The 23,868-nt window shown below is 43.3% G+C and overlaps 2 protein-coding genes across 12 annotated transcripts in view; one reads left to right on the forward strand and one right to left on the reverse strand.

Moving 5' to 3' along the window:
• The window catches only part of Ero1b (endoplasmic reticulum oxidoreductase 1 beta), a 72,306-nt gene extending 69,295 nt beyond the window's left edge, over positions 1–3,011 (forward strand). For 3 of the 8 annotated variants that reach the window (XR_015640925.1, XM_087591272.1, XM_087591271.1), the window contains 2 exons: positions 226–282; positions 2,681–3,011. Coding sequence is in view for 7 of the 8 variants with exons in the window: in XM_087591272.1 (XP_087447398.1) it covers positions 226–282; positions 2,681–2,696 (73 nt within the window). In the remaining variant the exon portion in view is untranslated. 8 annotated transcript variants of the gene reach the window in all.
• Positions 3,012–3,401: 390 nt separating this feature from the next.
• Gpr137b (G protein-coupled receptor 137B) overlaps positions 3,402–23,868 on the reverse strand; it is a 38,496-nt gene continuing 18,029 nt past the window's right edge. Inside the window, exons 2-8 of one of the 4 annotated variants that reach the window (XR_015640647.1) lie at positions 21,556–21,605; positions 16,675–16,897; positions 14,605–14,754; positions 13,384–13,512; positions 11,585–11,709; positions 7,974–10,005; positions 3,402–7,663 (exon numbers count right to left, since the gene is read on the reverse strand). Coding sequence is in view for 3 of the 4 variants with exons in the window: in NM_001399408.1 (NP_001386337.1) it covers positions 11,213–11,348; positions 11,585–11,709; positions 13,384–13,512; positions 14,605–14,754; positions 16,675–16,897; positions 21,556–21,605 (813 nt within the window). In the remaining variant the exon portion in view is untranslated. 4 annotated transcript variants of the gene reach the window in all.

Here is a 23,868-nt window from a genome sequence, read left to right on the forward strand (position 1 = left end):
CCAGTTTCTTTTGTCCTTTTAAGCATGCCCAAAGCTCCATGACTTGTCAGTTTTGATAGGAGTCACAGCTTTTCTGTTTTAAGAGGAACTGTCAATGTTCAGTGTTTTGGTCCTTTTATTTTTTGTTTCCAAGCTATATAGCTCAAGGAAGCAGTATTTTTATTTGAAGTATGTGCACATCATGCCATCTGTGTGTTCTAATATGCACTTGTTTTCCTCCTATAGACTTTCTACAAGCATAAGAGAATTACAGAACTTTAAGGCATTGTTGCAGCACAGGAGGTAATGAAGACTTTTCTATGTCTTCATCGACATAGCAGACTGTATGAAGCCTTTTAGCCTTGGACACTGAGCAAAGAGACTAAGAGACTTCAAGAATTCTGAACTCTTTAAGAGAAAATTCAAATGTTCACTTGAATATTTATGATCCTTAATAGAATATCAATTAGAGATATTTATAAATGAAGTATATACTTTAAAATTGTAAGTAATACTAATGCCATGTTTGTGTCACATTTTGTTTGTATTGTATTACCCTGCTTTCCTAGTTGTCAAACTTTAAATGACCGCGTCTATCCTGAGAAGACTGTTCAATCTGTTATAGAAGAAGACCCAGGGAACCAGTGCTGCCTAGAGCTGGTCCCAGTGACAGAAATCTATAAATGGTGTAGTTAGTGTTTTAGACTTGCCTAACACTGTGTGTCATCCTCTGTAATACAGGGCTGTCACTATAATGAATAGGCCTTTCAGTGACTAGTGAGAGGTTCTGGATGACTTCCCAGGACTTCAACCCTGTTAAGATGTTTAGTTGCTGTTGCTGCTGTGGTTTTGGCCTAAAGGGACCTGCCTTGGTGAAGGTGGGTAAGTGCCCTCCCATGCTCACTTGGCCTGTGTACCCAGGCCGGCTCAAGAGTGGAGTGTCCTTTACCTAGAGCCCTCAGCGCCCCTTCTGACTTTTCTTTGTTCCTCTCCTAATTATAGACATTTTTAGTTATTTTATGAAAAGCCCTATTTATTTAATGAATTTTTTTCTCCACAAAATTTGAATGGGATTCTATGGGTTTCTAATGCTAATTGGATTATACACAAATTCTGCTGTTTTAAAGTAAGCATTTTAAATATTTGATTTTGAACACAATCTATGCAATCCTCTACCTCTTTTGTGTGACTCTGTCTGGTGAGATGCTTCAGCTTGAGTGTCACTTCCTCCCTGTCCTCCATCTTCAGTTCATCCCAGACCAGCCATCTCGGTATGACTTAAGACAGTGGAGGACTTGAAGGCTCTAGACTGTCATTTTCTAAACCTGGGGTTTAAAGTCTTTAAATATTTTAAATCTTGGTTCTTTTAAAGGTGGCATTGTATAATGGGATTACTTGAAAAGTTTTTATCTGTGTGAAAGTAATGAGTCCAAAGTCTTGCTTCTCCTTAGATTCTGTCTTTCTGAAGTAAACAGTAAGTGCTCTTAAATCCACATTTTATCTGCCAAAGTCTGAACTATGTTCCTTATAACTGCATGGTGTACACCAGATTATTTAGTTGGCTCATTCCCCTCTCAATGCCTGGTCTTCCACTACAGATGTGTGATGGGGGCTGAGTCCTTTGTAGTTATTTATCTTCCTAATTTCTAATCTTTATAAACTTAATGTTTCACTGATAATGGTGAATTTTGTAGGTTGATTATTTTTTAAGCTGACTTGACATTTTCCTTTTTCTTTGCTTTTTATTTTTTAAAGAATTGCAAGTGTTACCATGTGATGGGAACAGGCCACTGTAAGACAAAAAGTCTACAAATTGAATGCCAGTGACCTTGCTCTAGTACATCAATCAGTGGATTCTGTAGCTCCCATTTAGAATGTAAGAATATGTGGAAAATTTGCACTTGTCTATTTTTACTTTAAATGCAGAGGTTATCTGGAAATGTCACTTATCACCACTGCAGTTAGATGCTATTGTTTATAAACTATTTGCTTAAAAGGGGGGAGGGCATTTCCACTTGCTGATTTTTTTCTCAACTGTGATTTTTTTTTCTAAGCTTAGGATACACAGTAGTACAGAGTGTGTTCTAGGAAGTTGAAAGAAATGGTTGCTAGAATATCCTCAAGGTTGTAACAAATTTCTTCAGTAGGGAAGTATGCTGAAGTTGGTGTTGGTTAGATTAACTTTTACATACATTATGGTGTGCTGATGTACGCATAGCTGACATTGCCATGACATTTGAGGACTGTGGGTACTGTAGGCCTATTTGGTGACCTTGGTGATGCGTCTGTCTGTAGGAGGCTGTCTGCCAGTTCTATCGCCTGTGCTGGGAGAAGTGCAAGCACTGCTTTCATTGTGAGATTGCTGCTCAGCTGAGCGACAGTGCTTGCTGTTCCTGTGTCTCATCGCTTACTGTAGAAATCTAGCACTCAACAGCAGACCCACTCAAATAGTTGTACCTGGTGCCATAATCAGTGTGAAGAGGAAGCATTTTCATCGGTGGTCTATATTTTCCTTTAGTGACATCCATGTTAGACAGATTTGACATACTAAAATGGTCAATGTGCAGTACTCTTCCTGTTTTGAATTATGTGGAGGATCAACCAAACAACAAGATATCAAATTTGAAACTTGACAAGTCAAATGTTGGCTCCCTGTATTTTGTGTATGAAATGCTGTGCCGTGTTTCTTGACCCTGCCTAGGTGCCATGGTGTATAAGGAAAGACAACTGTGCTGGTCTTCCTCAGCATTGCCCTCAGCTGGACACCTGAGAACAGTTCACAGTAGGCTTCTCAGCAGTGTGCAGACTGAAGTTCCTGCAGAAGCCATAGCTAGTCACCAAAAGGTGTGCGCAGACCAGGTACACACCATCATGGAAATTCCTTGCTACAAACCAAGTACATAAATTCACGTGTCCTTTATTTGAAATAACATCTACAGGTGCAGCTTTGAGTTTTCTGAGCAGAATTCCAAATAATTTGCTGTTGTACCCACCAGAATCTAAACCATGAATTAAAACACATGTTTCTGCAATGTGCGTTTCTTTGTTTTTTTTTTCCCCCTCCTCCATATTAAGTGCTTCTTATGAAACTGTGATTATAACTTCGGATCAGGGAGGAAATAGACTTCTGCATAGTCTGAGGGGGACTCTTTTCTGCAGTCACAATGGCAGTCGTGGGCCGTGTGCGCCGAGGACTCTGCATGCAGCAGTATAGTAGGTGGTAAGTGCCGTGTTTACTACAGCATGGAAACAGATGGGGTCTGAGACTCAGCCAGAGCTTTCTATTCTATTCCAAACTCAAGGTTGAAGAGCCTGCGCACACCACCAGAGCTGATAAGGTGGGCGGCTTTGTCATTTTTGTAGTGGCCTATTACCATTCAATCAAAATGTAGGAACAGTATTCTATGATTCCTATTGAGTCATAGACTTACAAAATGCTTGTTTTATTTAACTTTCCAAATAGGTGGTACATTCACATGGTTAAAAAACACAATATATACTAAAAATACAATGTCTTCCCAGCTTCCCATAGTGCACACATATACCTTCTGCCCCTGGCCTTTTGTATTTCCATCCATAACCCATATATATGCCAACAAATATAAATGTAAAACCTTATTTCTGTATTCGCTCTTATTTTTTCTTGGAGTAATACCACATACACACCATCTGCATTTTATCACCTAATTATTTCACTGGCAATGTATCACCAGATAGCTTTTTCCCTTTACTGGTTCCTTGGTATCCTCACTATGGCTATGCCAGTGTTTAGTTGAGTGGAACCATTCTTGAGCATTTGAGTTGTTCCTAGACCATGTCCACATATCATGTCACACATGTATATGTACATTTCTAAGTATTCAAAGGTGAGAGACCACACACACTTGTAGACTTGAGAGGTACTGACTTGGACGTTGCTCTCCACGGGACTAGCTCAGCTCACACACATCTGCACTTGCTCACCCACAGCCCCACTACCAGAGATAGATTCCAATGCTAGAGTCGGGCATTCTGATAGTATGTAGATTTAGAATGTTCATTTTTAAACCTCAATGTATAAAATCACCAACTCTTAATATATTAAGGAGTCCCTTGAAGTTGCTTAGGTCCTTTGTGCACTGAATTCACCTGTTAGAGATATTAATTCTTCAAGTGCGATGAGCTGCGTATTCTTCCAGTTTATTACTTGGCTTTGTTCTAATGGTTTTACCATGCTGTCATATGCTCTGATTGTCAGTTTGGTAGTTTCTGTATCAACTCAGATTGTCTTCTTCACTTCAGACCCATACAGTAATCCACTGGCATTGTTTTCTCTGAAGAACTGATGGCTTTGCTTTTTCATTTCTGATTTCTGATCCTTTGGATCCTAGTACAAAATACTAACCTGCTTGATCCTGAATCTCTAGTCAACTTGTCTATGACTAGTTTGGGGAATCATGTAGATAAGACAGATCTCTGACACCTTTTATGGACTTAACCCTTTATCTAGGTTCTGTTTCCATTTCATCAGTCCATTTTCTATTATGTACCAGTAGACATTGTTTTAATTGAATAATATTTATTAGTCCTTGCTCTTCTCTTACGATGATGCAATATTTAAAAAAAATTTTTTTCATTCCAAGCGACTGGATTGGAACTTTTGATGGACCTTACAGCCAGGGTTAGTATACCCCGAGGTCACTTATGGCTTAAGATGCTATCCTACTGTATGTTCAGCTTTTAAGAAAATAGTGTTATCACCCTTACCTGCCCTTGGATTTCCCTATGCCTAGCTGTAATCTTAAGTCATGTACCTTGTCTCTGAGCAACATTAATGAATGGGTATCATTTGCTGAAAACAGAAGTTGAAAGCAGTCTATCTTCTAAAATGAATATCCACCATGAATGTTGCACACAACATTTGAATATTGCTGATAGTAGTGTTTGAAATACTGTTTTCTGGGTCAGTTGGGGTTAATTGGAATCTATGACTTAATCCCTTGTAAAACTGTTAAAGATTTCTGTTACCCCTCATTCCTTCTCCATGTTATGCTTTCTGGGCTGCTCAATAAAGAACAAAGCCCTTTGTGACAGATGAACACACAGGGATAGATTTACAAGACAGACGTCAGGCAGGCACAGATTCAGACTCATGTAACAGACACAGAGGATGAGGACAGAAAACACAGGGAACATGAAATAGGAAATCAAATCTGAGCTCACTCTTAGTTAAATGACACCAAGGGGAAATGCTTTCTTTCCTTAATGTGACACCAACACATTATTATTGATTTGGAATTTACTATGGATATGTTCAAAGTGTCCACACACTGCACCCTTTTATTTTTCTAGGTACTATTTATGATTCCACGTTAGCTTAGAAAAAAATCCTCATAGCATAACAGAACTGTTCTGTTGTGGGCCCCCCCCCACCCCTCCCTTTCATTACTTTCAGGGTCTTGAGTATCTGACTGTCCTCAAAGTCACTATATAGTCAAGGATGGTCTTGAACTTCTGATTCTCCTTGTCTCCCAACCTCCAAGTGCTGGGATCACAAGTGTAAACTGTCATGCTCATTTTATGTAGTGTGGGGGATTGGGCCCAGGGTTCTACACATGGATGAGCACTCCACCTACAACTACAACCTTAGATTTGAAGGTACTTTTATTGATATCTTTATTCTTCTAATTCAACCATTAGAAGAACGTAAAGACCATTTTAGTTTTTCACTACCTGGGGTAATTTTGAGTAGTAAATGGGGCAGTTCATAGAGGTACAGCACATCACCTGTACATTGAAGTCTGAGTTCATCTTGTAAGATGTCGTCTCCAAGAACGATTTTGAGTTTACCTTCATTTAAAAAAAAAAGTTCATTCCATTTATTTGTCCAAAAGTTGGATATCTGTTAGACTCACACAGCAGGCCTGAGAAGACACAGTTTATCTGAATGCATGTACTCTTTTGTGCTTTATTTAGGGTCTTGAAGGAAGACCATGACTGGGGAGTGACCAGTGGGTGTCAGAATTATGGGTAAGAGTTATATAAACAAGAGTTGATAGAAAGGGAAGAATTTTGAGGTTCATATGAGCTGAAGAAAGTGAGTCTCTGAACTCCACTTCGGACTAGGGTAAAGTTCAGGATATATATCAACTCAGATTACAGAAAATCAGAATGAGAGATGAGCCAGAAAAGGCCTAGAGGGAAAGAAATCACTAGTAAAGTATCTGCATCAGAAAATGGGGGCAAATGAAGGTTTGGAGAAGGTCTATGTGGATACCTGTAGGCATTTGGATTTAATGAGTTCACACTGAACACCTACCTCGGGCAAGGATAGGGCAAGGGCATAAGGAGTGCAGTAGTTTGGGACATAGAGATGGCCACAGCAGGTATCAGGTATTTTGTTCCATTGGGGAAGGGTTTTTCATGTGTTCCTGCCAGGAGCTGAGAGGAAGTTTATGTGTGGTCTCACACTGAAACTCATGACAACTGCCCAGTCCAGCAGAGGTACCCAGTAGACTAAATTCCACTGTCTTTACAGTCCCATTCTAAAAGTTTTCTCACTTTACTTGTCCTGTGTAGTCTTTGATGAGAACTCTGATTTGAGCCTGCTCCTTTTTCTATTAGCTCTGTCACCTGGATCTGTCAGAAGCTGTGAATAGCTCATGCATACTGGATAACGAAGAACTGCACAGTGATGCGTTTTGCACCAGTCTGTTCTTTAGATTGCTGCCTGGTGAACGTGAAGCAGAATTCTTTTCTACAATAGTTGGCTTAACTTGTAAATTTTGATAAATTATTTGTAATCTTGTAGTAGAACAAACAACAAAGGCTAGAATGTGTGTAGCACTTGCTTAGCCGATTTAAGGCCTGGATTTCATCTCCACTGTGAAGGTAGGTTAACATGCATATGCATGCCTAATATTCTAATAGAAAACATATAGCTCCAAATGAGAGTCTCACATTGCTTCTACAGTGCCCGGTGACTAATGCCCTTTTTGCTCTTCATAGGGGTCCAGTATTGGTTCCACAATACTGTCTACAAAAAGCAGTTGCGTTTTAGTGAAGGAGGGATTGGGGAAGAACCGGAGTTTATGTTATCTATGCAGATAGACACAGGACCAGAACAGCTATTATGAGTGTATCTGACATGGTTTGGCAAGAGCTGAGGAATATAGCTCAGTGGTAGAATACTTACCATGTATGGCATCCATCCAATAAGGCATCCTTACTACAGTCACTAAAGTCCCAAAACCAAACCAAACAAACAAACAAACAAACAAAAAAACAACTAAATGTGCCTGGGACATATGCTGTAATAACTTCTAGTTCACAACTGACTTGTAATACTCCAGACATTAACTAAGGAGTATGCGTCAATCAGTGGTGGATACGAACACAGGTTGGCCAGAATTCTTAACTGTTTAGGCAAATGACTCAGCAGCTACATAGGTGTGTCTTATCCTTGTTACATCAGATCTCACTGCAGGTACATTTATATTTTCAGTGGCATTGCCTCTTTCTCATGAACTTATTTATCTGAGTATTGCTATAGCCCAGGCTAACCTCAGACTTGACCTAGTACTGGGATTATAACCATAATGCTTGGCCCCATGTGCTTTAATATTACCAGGTCTCTAGTTTCATGATGCTGTGAACATGAACTTTCCTTTTCTTTGGTTTGACACATTAGGAACAGTTTTGTTAGCTGTAGGGAGCGGCTAAAGATGGCGCCGACATCCGGTGGTCGTTTGTGGTAAACACCTACAGCGCATGTGTTGGCAGACCCCCAACACCTACAAGGCCAGGGTGATATTCATGCTAAATAGGTATTTCATGCTCCACCAATCCCCAGTGGACAAATTTACAGCCACAGCCTGTCTTGTATTTAAGGCGAGTGCCTTTGTTCCCCGGGGTCCCCGTATCATCAACTAGGTGTTCCTACAATAAAGGCTGATTGAGAAGGATCCAACGGTGTTGCGTCTTCCTTGCCGGTCGAGGTGGGCGCGACAGTTAGCAGAGGAAGGAAGGAGGAGGGTGCAAAGCCAATGCAGACCTCCTTCCCTACATGTGACCCACAGCCATTGCATTTATATTCCAGCATATGTTGACAACGTTTAAGAGCTGTAGTCTTTTTACTGCTGACATGAATACTGACAACTTTGTTGTAAAGGTGGATTATCGCTGGTTTGTTACAGACACCTAGCATATACCAGCTGTAAAGGGTGCATGTGCTACAAAAGGAGTGCATACAGAACAACCTTAATGATGCTGTGCTTTCCAGAAAGCCTTGCCCTTGGCTGCTGGCAGGTACAGACCTGCTGGAGACAAGGACACAGGCGCTGTGTGCACTGGCTGCAACAGCCAAATTATTGCAGGTACAGTGACAGATAAACTTATGTGCTGCTATTGTAAACTTCTGATTTAGGCAATTTGTGTAGGCTTTGCCACAATTCACTCTGGCAAAGAAACAATTTTAAATGTCCTGCAACCCAGAAGTTTACTCAAAGGCAAAGAGATGTGGTACAGGGCTATGCAAGGTCTTCAACTTTGTGCTCCATATAATAAAAACCCAATCAATCACAACCCATTTTGAAATTTAGGCTCCCAATTTTAAAATATAACAAAATAGGAAAAAGTGGGCTTGATCCTGTTAAGTTACATTCCCAGATATGTTTTTTCTTTCCTCAAACTTTAGGACACAGCAGGAGAAATGTGTGAAGTGTAAGTGAGTGAGTGAAAGAGAGAGACAGACTGACTGACTGACTGACTGACTGACTGACTGACTGACTGTCTGTGGCTCTGTGACGTCTAGGACCAAATGATGCATTTTGTGAGAAACCAAAGCATCCAGCTTCCAGGAGGGCCACATTGGTTCCAGGGTTTTCCCAGGGCAGCCCAGAGATGGCACATGGGGACCACTGTCTGCAACACTCTCTGGCTGAGACAGGGATGCTGCTACCACATAGGCAGAGCCACTTTTCCACACATACAGCTTTCAATAGACAGAACTACTACTTAAAAATAAGTCAGTGAGCACCGTGTCAGTCTCACACAAATGACAAGCATGTTTTACAGAAACGCTGTCAGGAGTCCACAGTCCTTTAGAGCTTGAAACCCAGAAACATTTATTGTTAATACTCTGTGGGGACCTCTTGGCTTGTCGTTGACTACGGGGAGCACTGTCTGAGTCGGGGAAGGCACAGTCCTCCCAATCTACTGAGGTAGTGAGTATTCAGTTACACCAGGCTGAAGAAACTCTACAAAATGGCTACACACACAGCAGAGGAGGTTTAATAGTGTGGGTGACTACATCCTGACGGTATCCACTTGTTACTGGAGTGCGTGTAGTAGTGCTTTCAGAAAAGCACCAGACTTAGGACAGAGTTCAAGAGAAACTGCTGCTGCTGAGCCCATCACATCCAGACCGTGGTACTCTGCTGCCACTTAACCTTGAACACTGAAGTGGCGGTTAAAGGAGCACACCACTGTGGCACTCACAAACGTGACCTTCAGAGGTAAGATTTGTGGAAACTTTTCCAAAAGCTTTAAACTATTAGACCACGTATTCTATACGTTTTAAAGTGAATTATGCATGAAAATTTGTGCAAACTACAACATACATTGCAATTAACAATCAAGGAAAAACCTAGTATACTTTAGCATTAGTATTTAAGTTATATAAAATACATCTTTATAAAAGTACAGAATCTCTTGATTTTAAAAGTTTAAATTATACTCACTGACATAGCCAGGCTCTCTGCTAGTACTAAAGGTTTATTGCTTAGCCCTATAGAGCCATGAGAAAGCTATAGCTAGCAAAAAATAAAGTTCTGTTTCTGAATGGAAACTGCCTTAAAAACTCAGCTGTCATCAAGTCTGGCTGGCTGAAGGTTTTCAGTAGAGGACTCTTCCATAGGACTGTGTCAGCTGCTGTGCTACCCTTGGCTTGCTTTGTCTGGATCCAAAGTGGAGTCTTGCTGCAAAGTTCCTGCTTGTGCCAGGAAGCTGTTATTTTGTTGTCCCCAATCATAGTAGTCTGGAGCAAAACTTTAAACAAACAAAACCAGTTTTTAGCAATAGACCTGAGTTTTTCAGGCTGGCGTCTTACCCATTTTCTACCAAACAGCTGTGCACAGTGCTGGCAGCCTGAATTCAAGTACTGAACCCTACAGGACTTAAAAGTTTGGAACTACAGAACCTAAAACTAGCCACTTGGAGAACATAGGTTTAGCAAAAAATTATGCCTGAACCCTAAGGTAGGATTATCACGTGCTTTGGCTGGATAACGTGCACGTCTCAAGTTCCTTATCTCTGGAACAGGAAACCCATTAGCAATTTTCTTGTTGGGCTGTTGTCAGGCTTGAGTGAACACTTGTAAACGTCCTCAAGAGCAATATCTAAGAATATCATTAGAACTCAAAACACTGTTTTTATTTTCCTCTATCATAGAAAAGAGTCTTTCTTTTCTTGCTTTTTGTACAGGGTGAGTACTTCCCTCTGCTCTTGGTAACTTCTGGCAAGTAATGGTTAGGGATGCTCCAGCAGGGTTATAGGGTGAAAGCGTAGGGCAGCTAAATAAAAGTTTTAGGAAGAGGTGGAGCTCAGATCCTTGACCCTGAGGAATCTGTGTATGTTGGCTTGCTTCCAGAGTCGCTCTGTGCTTTCCCCTAATTGCTGCCTTGTCTTTTTATCTGATCAGGGGTCTCTCCTCCCTCCTCACTGAGACAGCAATGTGTTCTGTCTCAGTTCTGTATCCCAAACCAAGGTCCTTTCAGAGCACTTCCCCCATTTCCAAGGACTTTCACTGTTATACAGAGCAAAGAGCAAGCACAACTTTGAGCCCTGGGTAAATCCAGGTGCATAGGAGGAGGGAGCTTGGCCACAAGGGCTACACCTGGCCCTGTAGGCCTGTGCTCCCCTTCCTCCTTTTCCTAGCTGTTATCCAGACTCTGGATCTAGCTGAGGGCACCAGGCACAGCTTGTTTACTGTCTTGAGCATACACACACCATGTGTAAGTGCCCACCCCCAAAAGGACTAAGCCCAGTCTGCAAGTGAATTTTCAAGAATGGAGGACATTCCGATGTGCTCTGGCCGGCCATGCTGTTTACCCAGCAAGGAGACTCCCACAGATCTTGAACCATGAGAACTCAATTATACTGACCTCACAGGACTGTAGCAAACAATGAGATGACACTTGTAAATATCTTAGTAAATAACTAAGAATGACAAATTTTGGTTCTCATAATATATACTCTACTGATAATTGTTCATATATTCTCTGGCTTTAGAAGAGGATCCAAGGTGTCTGCCTGGATGTCCCAGGTCATGTTCCACTGAGTGATTCGAGCAGCAAATGCTCTGGCTCTCTCTGGGTAGGCTCGGAGAGATCCTACAAGTAAAGGTTGATTTCTTTTAAAACCAGCACAGCTATGAAGCATTCCATGGAATATACTGAGTAGGAAAAAATGCTGGGGGAGGGAATCTTTTAAAGATCTTTTATTCTCTTTTTACACCTGGCTACTTCCCATTGTGAACCTAACCCTGCAGAACAGCTCTGCGCAGTAGTAGCCGCCTACTACCATGTGTTCCAGTAGCCCAGCACCCTCCACAGGAGCTGGCTCTTACCTTCCCTGAAGTCCCTGAGGGGCAATGTTCCAGGCAAGATCATCATCACTGTCATATCTTCGGGGGTTGTCAAAGAAGTAAGATCTGGGACTAAATCCATGGCTGGGGACCATCCCAGGATTGGTCTAGAAGAAGACGTTCTCATTTCAGCATCTGTGCAGACAAGTGCCTGCTAGCATGGGGAAGGAGTGCTATCTCACCAGCTGGAGTGTTTAATGTGGTGGTGGGTACAGGGTCTCATGTATCCCAGGCTAGTCTCAAGCTAAGTTTACTTTCCTCCCCCTCTACCTCTCAAGCTCTGGGGATTGAATCTAAGTTTTCCTATATGTTCTGTAGCACACTCTAATAGTTGATTTATAGTCCCCAAACTATAGCATGGGGGAGGGAAGAGCTGCTCTCTTCTTGAGGATCTATAGTTGATGGGGGGAGGGGTGAGCGTGTGTTTAAAAAAGGACCTGAAAATAGAAAGAGGACTGACTAGTTGGTGAGACAAAGGAGATCAGTAGGAAAGACCAGATAAACACCACAGTGAAATCCATTGTGTACATGCAGTTAATAATGCTAATAAATCTACAGCTCTTACTTCAGTGATGAATACACTGTCTTAATCCTCACTGATATGTCCAAATAGCCAGGCATGGCTATTATTCGTGCTGATAATCCCAGTGCCTGGGAGGCCAAGGCAAGAGGTTTCAGCTCAAGGTCAGCCATGCCCTACAGTGGGATTATCTCAAGTTCCCCAGACTAAAGCAGACAGTCCAAGTAGAGATACACCTCTATAATTACACAGGCTCTCAGGGGAGTTTCTTACCTCAGGGGTCTCCCTCAATCCTTTCATACTTTTTGCCCCAAACTGAATTCTCAAAAACGCAAGCATATATTGTTGGAGTCCATCCGAGCAGAGAAGGCATAGAAAGCTGGGCTGGGCTTCATCTTAACCAGCTTTTGTTTCCTGTGCCTGGCTTTACCCACCCAGAGACAAGTAAGAAAACGGCAGCAAGCTGTTATGTGGGTATGGACCAGGGCATGCCATGTCTATGGGCATCCTTCTGTGCCCTCCTCACTGCTCCACCCTCCTGAGTGTATCATATAACATCAGGAAGGCAAAGCACTGTAGCCTAGCTTATGTGGTGCAGTAAGGCTTCCAGGGGATTCAGAACTTAACTTGGTTTTCTCTTCTGTAGTGTTGGTTATGCAGACATGGGTGGCTTAAGAATGGTCACCAATGATGCCACTGCACTACTCCCTCACTCCCTGGGGAGTGGTTGTCACTCTGGGGATAAAATGAGGTTTGTGTTTCTGTTTTTCCTGGTACTTTCAGACACATAGCTCACATAGCTCAGGCTGGCCTTGAACTCATTACATAGACAAGGATGGCTGAACCTCTCTGATCTACTAGTTTCTATCTCCCCAGTGCTAGGATTACATGCCTGGATTTATGTGTAACTAAGGATCAAACCCAGGGCTTCATACATGTTAGAAGTAAGCGCTCTACCAAATGCCCGTATCTCCAGCCCAGTGTGTGTGTGTTTGGAGGAGAGTGAATACTGTCCCCAGGCCAAGAGATGTACTTGATGTACTTGATTTTCATTTCTTTTGTAAAATAAAGCTAAACCCCCAAACACATTTTCTTTGAGAGAACTAAGGGAAAAGATTCCCCTTGAGAGAGTCCTGGATGGCCTACCCCACAAAGACATGCAAGAAGTATGAAGATGAAAACGGGGAGGGAAAGGTGTACATCCTACTCCGCAGTTTCAGGAGGATTAGGGACACCAGCAAACAGACAAGGGAATACTTACAAGATCCTTCGTGGGATTTCTGACTCGGAAGAAATAAACCACCAAAGTGGTGGGTAAGAGCTCCCACACAAAAAGCACCACGCCAAACACTATGTAGCCGGCATCACCCAGCTGGCTCTTCAGATCTGCCTGTACCAGAGTAGGGAAAATGAAGTCATGAGATCTCATGTGTTGGAGGTCAGCAGAAAACACTCCTAGAATCAGTGAAATACTCCTCCTAAAGCTTGCACTTTGAAACTTGGTCACAGTGATGGGTCAGGCCTTGGAGGACTATGGAAACCATTTAGGAGGATGATTTACAACTGGCTATTCATTTACTTTTGTGGTTCAGGAATGAACCCAAAACCCACATCCCAGCCCTGACTCCTAAAGGAGAACAGCTTGTCTGTCCAGAGTAATCCTAACATTAGCCACACACCACTAGCCTCTACCCATGAGAACTGACCACAGGAAAAGTCCTCTGAGCAAGTCAGAGCCCAAGGGGATGGCTATGGAGGCTTCATGGAGGGAAGGTCCCCGGATAGAGGGGAACCAATTGTGGCAGCTTCTCAGCCCATTACTAGGAAGAGAACACTGAGCCACAGTCTTTTCCTCAAGCCTTTTCAAACAAACGTTTGTCTCCAGAGTGATGATACTCATGTCTCCTGGGTCACTACAGTTCAGCCCTGTGTGTTCTCTCATTGAGAAGGCACAGGCACTTGAAGCCACACACGGTTCAAAATATCTCAAAAACATCACACCTCAAGCATAGAGGTCTTAAGCTCTTGGCTGAAAGAAAATTTGAGGTAATTTATTAGAAGCAAGTCTGCAGCTTGATGGAACTTCAGTTTGGCAGGATAAAAAGGTCAAATGGATAGCAGTGATGGTTTGAACTCCTACGTACCGGGGCCACTGCCCACTCTTGGAAAACCCTAGTGCGTGAAAAACAACTGTAAGCAGCCACTGCTTAACATCTAGAAATGCCACGTCTGGCTTTCCACCTGCTGTTTACACAACAGAAACAGGGCGTTTGGCCTTCCAGCAGGCACTCACTGCATCCTTCTAACTGGTGCCCACTGAGGCAACATCTTACCACATTCCACTGATCTAGTCCCAGTGCAGGCAGCACCTTGCCCAGCCCCTATGTATCTGGTCCTCACCGACCTGGTCCCCAGTGTTGAAGCAACTCTCTACATTCCACTGATCTGGTCCCTGTGCAGCACCTTGTTGTGTCCTACTGACCTGGTCTGATACATTGTACCAGTCATAATCAAAGGAATGGACGTTCTTGATCTGAGAAAATGACAAGATGAATAGGTTGTAGCAGGCCCGAGAGGTGTAGAGCAAGATGACGGTGACACCAATGGCAGTTACCTGACACACGGAGGAGCCCTGGAAGACAAAGCCAACAAGAATGAACCACTGCAGGTACACACACTGCCTCCCTCCATGTGTGTGTCCTGTGTCTGTCTTTCTCTACCTGGAGCTTGCTGAACCTCTGACTCCTGCTAAGCGAGGGGATTACAAGTACATGCTGCTGCACTCAGCTCTTAGTATAGTTTCTGGGGGAATCGGACCTAGGTTCTTATGTCTGTACTTTATTGACTGAAGTATCACCCCAGCCCACAATGACCTGTAAGAACCAGAATATCAAAAAGCTTATCAGATCTCCTAAGTCTCACTGTTTAGTAACAAGATCCTTAGCATATCAGACTAGCCCCAGTCATAAGGCATATAGCCTTATTCAAAATGTAGAAGAACCTTTTAGAGTGGGAGCACAAAGTCCCGCTTGGCCCCTGGGGTGAGGTCACTTGAGTATCTGTGACTTCTCCCTCTTTAATAAGTTTATCAGTTCCCGTAGTTAGTTAAAGGACCCCAATCTAGTTTACAGGATCAAAGAAAGACAAAGCTGACTTGTATCCTGCATTGAGGAGTCATTAACTAAAAGCATCATTCATTTTTGTCACAGGGGTCAGCTAAGTACATCTGACAATCTATTTTTCAAAAATTCTTGCACAACTCATGTATAAGATATAAGATAATGAACTTTATGGCAAAAATCAAGATTTACAAATGAAAGAACTGGACAGGCTACTGTGTGCTATTTTCCTGAGTCCAGCTGAATCACAAGGTGCCCTGTAAGGGCTTGAGGCAGAAATTTTCATCTACTGGTCACTTCTAAAGGCACAACTTGATGGGAGCTCAGCTGCTCTGCAATTTTCAGGCCAAAGGCTTACTAAGGCCAGGAGAGCCCCAGAGGAAACCTACAGCAGATCTGACACAGGGAACACAAGTTCTGCACAGACACAACTGGCAAGGCTGGGCAAGAGAAATGAGGAGGGTAAGGATGGAGGTGGGGGTCAGTCCCTGGCTATCCAGGGCCAAACACTGCTCTCTACATACCCACCTACCCCATTCTTACCCACCTAAGCTTTTCAGGGCCTAGAGAGAGAACCTGTCAGAAAAGGAGATTCAGGGACCTGGCTGAAGCATTTTGGTACCACAGGGTACCGGAATATTTGCCTGTCTCATAATCCTGGGGATAAGACAGCATGGAGGTCAGGCTATGAGGCACAGTTAAGAGGCCAAGAGCTGCCTCCTTGTTCAAGTCTGACTCCATCTTGCAAAAAGTGCCAGAAACATTCCCACAGAGGAGGTACAACACATGTTAGTTGTTATTAGTGTTGAACCCTGGCCCTTGACAGCCCACATTCACTCCAGCTTTGTATATATGAGCACTGACCTGGGACAAGCTTCTTGATCTCTCTCTCTGCCTCAATTTCCTTGTCCATTAAATTGGGACCCAATACTACCTGCCCCATTGAAATGGGAGAATGACATTAGCTCATGGCACTAAAAAATGTTCATCAAGTCAGACCTGAAGGTGTTAAGTAACACCTTCTGAGAGCTGTTAAGTCCATAATCCCAGGTGTAATAGTGGTGGCTGAAGCAGGAGGATTTTAAGTCCAGCTTAGGTAACAGTGAATTCAAAGCCAGCCCTGGCAATTTACAAAGACCTTGTCTCCAAATCATTTTTAAAATGTACGGGGCTGTAACTCTGTGATGGATGCTTGCCTAACACACATGGGCCCTGGGTTTGCTATCCAACATCACCAAAAGAGTTTAACAATTGCAGTTCTAAACCAGACTGAGTTTTTCCCAGAGACTCAACACACCCTATACTATGCTAAACTACCTGGAAACAAAAGTTCACAAAGTTGAGTGAACCAGAATGAGCAAGATCTGTTGTGTCCAATGTGCAAACCAGGAAGCCATTTTCATAAGGAACCTCGATCTCACTCCCACCTTTACCTTTGATTCCAAGTAGATGTTGGCCAAGGACATCTTGGAGATTTTGTAGAGGCAGATGGAGAGAGAGATGGCACACAGCACAAAGAGTGTGTCATTGATGGCCACTCTCACAGAGACGATAACCCTCCTGTCCCAGTCTCCAGTCTTCACCAGCACAGCACAGGTCAGATTCACCAACAGGAAAACAAGGCTAATGAAAAGTGAGGCCAGGTAGAGGGGTAACCTGGGGAAGACAAGAGACACGCTTCAGGATCTGTCAATTCATATTAGCTACACATCCTGGGTCAGTCTAGAAAGAAGCTGGGATGCTGGGCTAACTGCTGAGGCAGGAGAATGGTTCTGATAGACATTCTTGGCTTCAAAGTACAAAATGACCATTTTCTGGGCCCCCTTGCCTAAGGACCCTTTATAGGGTCTCATTTCTAAGAGGTGACAAGGACTGTTTTAGGTCTGTGTCTATCAGCTGGCTTGCCTGAGCATCCTATCAAAATTGCCTATGCAGGAGAATGAGAGCATGCCTGGGCTCAGAGAACACCAGAGGGAGTACAGAACGCTCTACCCCATCAGTATGGGTGAAGGGAACACAATACAATCTTTTTGAGCCTCATCTTCTAAAAATAAAACTCTGTGATGTCTGCCTTACAATGTTCTCTCTGAGGACAGATTGACCTCCATACTCACTGTATCCACATCCCAGACTCGACCAGCCAAGAACCAAAGCAACTGAACTGCGTCTGTGCTGAACACATAATACGGACTTCTCTTGACATCTGTGGTGGTTTGAAAAGTTAGGGTTCCCACAGATCTGAATGCTTAGCCTATAGGGAGTGGCACTTAGGTGTGGCCTTGTTGGAGGAAGTGTGTTCTCCAAAGCACTTGTTGGTAGGCATTGGGGTCTGCTATGCTCAAGGTACATCCAATTTAGCACACAGCTGCCTTCAGATCAAGATGTAGAATTCTCAGCCCCTTCTCCAGCACCATGTCTGCCTGTATGCTGTCATGCTCCCCGCCATGATGATAATTGGCTAAGCCTCTGAAACTGTAAGCCAGCCCCAGTTAAATGTTTTACTTTATAATAGTTGCCTTGGCCACTTCACACTTTTGAAGAGTTGTGTCTCTTCACAGCAATGGAAACCCTAAGACAAGATTACTCCTCAAAACACTATTTTCATAACATTCGTGTTATGTTAGGTATTTAACTTAAAGACAGTTTATATACTATAGTGGCTGAGTTTAGGCCACACACCTACACCAAATTCTATAAGGGACTTCAGCCTCCAGAGTTTGTTATTTTTGAGTCATAGACTCTACATTCCTTGCAAATATAAAGGTCAACCGTATATGTTTAACACGATCATTTCTATAGTGTGTTCAACTCCCCACCCGCCCCCAGTTCACTAACTGCAGAGAGTGTTTCCTGTGAGTAAAATCTTGTCACAGGGGCTGAAGAACTGGCTCAGAAGTTAAGAGCACTGACTCCTCTTCCAGAGGATCTTCCAGACGTCATGAAGAGACATTATGACCAAGGCAACTCTTATAAAGGAAAACATTTCATTGGGGCTGGCTTACAGTTTCAGAGGTTTAGTCCATTATCATCATGGCAGGGAGCATGGCAGCATCTAGGTAGACATGGTGCTGGAGAAGTAGAGTTCTACATTTTCATCCATTGGCAACTAACAACCGCCTATAAATCCAGTCCCTGGGGATCCAATGTCTTCTGAGACCAGGCACACAAGATACATACATATACATGCAGATGAAACATTTATATATAAAATAATGAAAGGTTTCAAACAGACATATAAACACCTGCCACAGCTGGGCTGGGGACACAGCTAAGTGGCACAACACTTGCTTGGCCTAGAAGCCTGGATTTGAGCTCTAACTGCAAGAAACCTACAATTCTACCACAGCAAGTAATAAATGCTAAGTGGATAAAAATTGCCTTTTTAAATTTTATTTTTCCTTTGTTGGACTAAGGATTGAAGCCAGAGCACTGCACACCCTTCCGTAAGTGTTCTAACACCAAACTACAGAGCCCAAGCTCTAAACTGTTCACTGGTCATTTCACCTTACAATTTCTCAGAGATACACATGTGCACACAGGTGACACAGACTCCTCAGACTCACTGACACTCAAAAGGCACCAGCCTCCTCTCACAGTTCCCCATGTTACGTTCTCTTCCGGCATGTCTGTGAGGGCTTTACAGACAGCTCAGCAGGTGAGTATTGGTTCAAACCCCCAGAATCCACATAAAATGGAGTATGGCTATACACATGTGTAACCCCAGTGACGGGGGTGGGATGTGACTGGTCATGCCAAGGACCCCAGTGCCTCAGATGCACCGGAATGGCAAAGCCTTCTCTGACTGTGGCCGTTTGAAAGAGAACGGCCCCCACAGAGGCTCATATACTTGGAGGCTTTGTAACCAGGGTGTGGAACTGTAGACGATTGGAAGGAGCAGCCTGGTTGGAGAAAGTATGTTACTGGAGGTGGACTTTGAGGTGTCTTTCTGCTGCTGCTGTGGATCAGTAAAGCTCTCAGCTATTGCTCCGGTGCCGTGCCTGTCTGCTTACGGCCATGATGATCATGTATTATTAACCCTCTGAAACTGCAAGCAAATCCCCCAACTAAATGCTTCTGTTCACAGGTTGCCTTAGTCATGGTATCTCTACCTAACAATAGAAGAGTAACCGAGACTCTGGGTAAGACTCAGGGAAATGGCAAAGTTTTCCCCTGGTTGGTGTGCAAATGTGTGCAGAAACTGTCCACAGTACCTTCTTCCTGGAAGCCCTGTGTCCCTACAGAGACATCCCTATTGAAATTAGTTAAGCCTCCCTCCTTATTCAGCTGTATGTACTAATCCTCCCTCCTTGTTCAGTATACAATAAACTCCTAATGTTATGTATCAAATGTGCTGGGTTTGTATACTGCCAAGTCTCCATCAGAGCACAAAGCCCTGGCAAAGCTTTGTTTTTGGATCTGTGGTTTCTTCATGTCAACCATTAGGTCAGATCCTATAGCAGTGCAGGGTCTTGGTAGGAACTATAGTTTCCAGATGCCCTCTGCTACAGGCCTTGGAATTCAGCATCAGCTGCACAGGTTTCAGGAAGGGAAGCAGTCACTGGGGAAATGGCCTTATTTCTAAGATGGTGTTGAAGTGGTACATGTTGCAAAGCTGAATTGGCAAGTACATCGAATACCAAAAGGCAGAGTAGGGACACCGAAGAGGCAAAGGAGAAAGTGTGGTGGGTTTAGAGGGCTGTGACTGGGACCAGGGCTCTACTTCTGAGTTCAGGTTCCACTGCCTCCCTAACATACCTGCTTCCAGATCCCAGCCATTACTTTTACTGTTCCTGGAACTCCCTGGGAAGGCACAGGTTGTAGTCTCTCCTGCCCCAGTGCTGCTGTCATAAGTCCTTTCTAAAACCTGAATCAAGTCCATGTCATGCATTATACCCAATATAATATAAATGCTATATAAATAATTGACAAGAAAAATGTCTGTATAGTTCAGTACTGATATTTTTCTGAGGGGTTATTTTGGCATTTTGTGTGTATGTGCAGTGTGTATGTATGTGTAGTTCATGTGCCACACCACACAGGTAGAAATCAGAGGACAACGTACGGTACTTAATTCTTTCTACCATGTAGATTCTGGGAATAGGGGGTTGGGGATTTAGCTCAGCAGTAGAGCACTTGCCTAGCGAGCACAAGGCCCTGGGTTCGGTCCCCAGCTCCGAAAAAAAAAAAGATTCTGGGAATAGAACTCAGGTCATCGATCATGCTTAACAGCAAGCACAAGCACCTTCACCCACTGAGCCATCTCGTCAGCCCATTTCTTAGTATTTTTGAGCCATTAATGGTTGAATCAAGGATGAGGAAGGTTGATTGTATTTAAATGAAATCTACGAACATTTCTTTGGTGACACAATGATTCACTTCTCCAGCATTTTGTGCCCTTGGTGGTGGAACGCTTTGGGACAAGCTCACAAAACACAAAGAATGCCTTGTGCCCCAGCCCTCCCTTAGGCCTTCCCCATAGCCAAACCTGACTATTCTTGCTTGCCTTTGATGAAATGGGGGGTTTCATTAGCCCAGATTAGCTCAAAATTCACTACACGGCACAGAGAGGCCTCAAATGCAAGACCCTGCCTCAGCACCCAAGTGCTGAGATTACAGGTGTGCACCACCATACCTGACCCAAATTCAACCATTCTAAGCTTTGGAGAATGACTGATTTCTCTGACAATGCAGGAGAAGCATACCCAGTCACCTTTCCCATAAACCCGGCATATCATTCAAGGTCCCTCCAGACCATGTCACTCTCCTCGGCATCTAGAACAAACCAGAATAGCCTCAAACTTGGTATCTAGGTGAGATGACTTGGAACTTCTAGTCCCTCTGCTTCCACCTCCAGAGTCCAGAGGTCACAAGAGTGCAGTGCATCTCATTTTTACATACCAGGGACTGAATGCAAGACCGTGCACTCTATCAAAAACTACATTATTTTAAATTAGTGTTAGAAGCAAGTATGATTGTGTGCACCTGCAAAGCCAGTAAGCAGGAAGCTGAAGAAGGTGGACAGAGCAAGGCAAAGCTGGAGGAAATGTGTGTGCATGTGTGTGCATGCGTGTACATGTCTGTATGTATGTGCGTGTGTGTGTGTGTGTGTGTGTGTGTGTGTGTGTGTGTTTGTGTGTCCAGTGTGTGTGCACTGCTCCAGAAGCCCCCTGCAAATCCCATCAATGTACAGGCTCTTGTGAACAAGAAAACATCCTATTAGGCAAACAGGACCCCTGCAGGGCTGTCTGGGTGTTTATGGAGGGGTAAATGTGTAGATGTCAGCTGGCAAAACAGGTTCATTCTGGGGTACTTACCTGTATTTGAGTAATTCTGGAGAATATTTTGACTTGGCCTTGAAAATCACCTGCAATGACAGAAAAATATGGAAGTTGGGACATAGAGTATAGACAGGAACAAAATGTCACCATCACTTAGCGCCCCGCCCCCCCTTTACAGCCAGATATCAGGCACTTTTCCTGACAGTATGAAACAGTCCCTGGAAGGCTGAGGTAAAAAGGGCACCAGGTTCAAGGACTGCTGAGGCTACAAAGTGAGTTTAAGGTTGGCTTTAGCAACTTGGCAAAACCTTGTCTCCAAAAGTAAAATACGGACTGCCAATATAGCTCAGGGGTCAAGTACTTGCCTAACATGTACAGTATTGAGTTCAATTCCCAGTACTGAAGAAAAGAAACCCGAAAAACAAGAGGCCTTGTTAAAATATCCAATGAAGAAAAGACAGGGGCTGGAGAGATGGCTCAATGGTTAAGAGCACTGACTGCTCTTACGGGTCCTGAGTTCAATTCCCAGCAACTACACACAGGCTCACAACCATCTGTAGTGGGATCTTTGGCGCCCTCTTCTGGTGCACAGGCATATATGCAGGCATAACACTGTACATAATAAATAAATCTTAAAAATAAAAAAGAAAAGAGAGAAACTATATTGTTTTCAAAAAGTGTTTTTGAAGCAGGCATGGTGGTATATGCCCACCATCCCTATACGCAGGAGAGTCAACAATTTGAGGCCAATCAAAGCAAGTTTTGTCACACACACACACACACACACACACACACACACACACACAGTGTTTGATCGTACCATGGATAATACATCAGGTTTTGCCACAGCTGGGGGCTCAAAGAATATACTTTGAGTACTGTGTCTAACTGAGATTAACTCTGTCTAACCTGTAGATACAGGTTCCTAAGGTTCTGGTGACTTTACTGTGAGATTACCTGCTCTTACCCACAGTACCTCTGGGAACTGCATTGCCAGCCAGGTCAAAACTAAGTGGCCCTATCCAATGGGCTTAGCTCCATGCAGGATGCTGTCAGAAAAGAGAAGGCAAAGACCAGCCCTATCTTCAATGCCTTACAGTCTCACTAAAGAAAAAGGGCCCAGATATACAGAACTATAAAGAAGTTCCTACCTGTAGCTGGTGGGAGTACATATCTACTCAGCCTCAGACTAGGCCACCAGCTCTGCTCTCAGCATGTGCTGTAGGCGTGACCAAGGTCACACAATGATACATGGAAGAGACTGTGAGTGGATCAGAGTGAACCCAGGGCTCCTGTGAGGTCTTATATCAGTCTGAGCCTTGGGGAATACTATGTCTTTTTCCTTGGGACCTACAGAATGATGTCCTCACTCAAGAGATACAAAATAGCCCAACAGTCCCATGGGCAGTATAACCCACCTAACAACTATGCATCTTATAAAAAAAAAAAAAAAAAGGAAACAATTTTTTGCTTCCAACAGTCTCTGGCCCTGCATCTCTGCCTGCCCACTTTCAGTGAAGGACACATTGAATGGAGTCAGGTGGGATATGACAACCCTAGCTGAGACCCACAAAACTCCTTTCCCAGTCCTGCGTAAAGGACAGGTTTCTCAGTTCCAGCACATGAGCCTTGTAAACATTTACCCACTTCAGTTCAACAACTACACCTGTGAGAATTAGCTCTGAGACAGACCCTGTCATACTATTCCAATAGAACTCAAAATCAATAATAAACATTATTGAAAATTGGAAATATGGTCATGTGAGGAAATACATTTAGAAACATTAGAAAAATATTTAGTTTTTTTTTTTTTCTGGTTCTTTTTTTCGGAGCTGGGGATCGAACCCAGGGCCTTGCGCTTCCTAGGCAAGCGCTCTACCACTGAGCTAAATCCCCAACCCCAATATTTAGTTTCTTAAATTGTGTGTGCATATATATAGGCAGGGATGTGTCATAGCATGCAGATGGAGATCAAAGAACAACCTTGAGTCTCATGCGGCTCCCAGGGATCAAACTCAGGCAGTCAGGCTTAGTAGCAAACATCTTTACCCACTAACCTATCTGGCTGGTCCATAAAATACTTGTTCCCTTACAGGAATTCTCAGAGCCTTTAAAAGATTATTATAATATTAATCTTCAAGAGAAATATGCTATACAGCAGTTTTACAAACTTAAATTTAACTACTCAGTCTTCCTAATGGCTTCCCATGGAATAGACACAGGGAAACACTGCCCTGTGGTACACATGGGATGTTCATGGCAGCCTGAGAAAGAGAAACCATACCAACAATAATACCAACAATCATTAGGAAGAGCAAGTTTTAAATGATACTCAAGTTTTAGCCCCTG

This window comes from Rattus norvegicus, chromosome 17, assembly GCF_021556685.1.
Source record: "Rattus norvegicus strain SHRSP/BbbUtx chromosome 17, alternate assembly SHRSP_T2T, whole genome shotgun sequence".
NCBI classification, from domain to species: domain Eukaryota; kingdom Metazoa; phylum Chordata; class Mammalia; order Rodentia; family Muridae; genus Rattus; species Rattus norvegicus.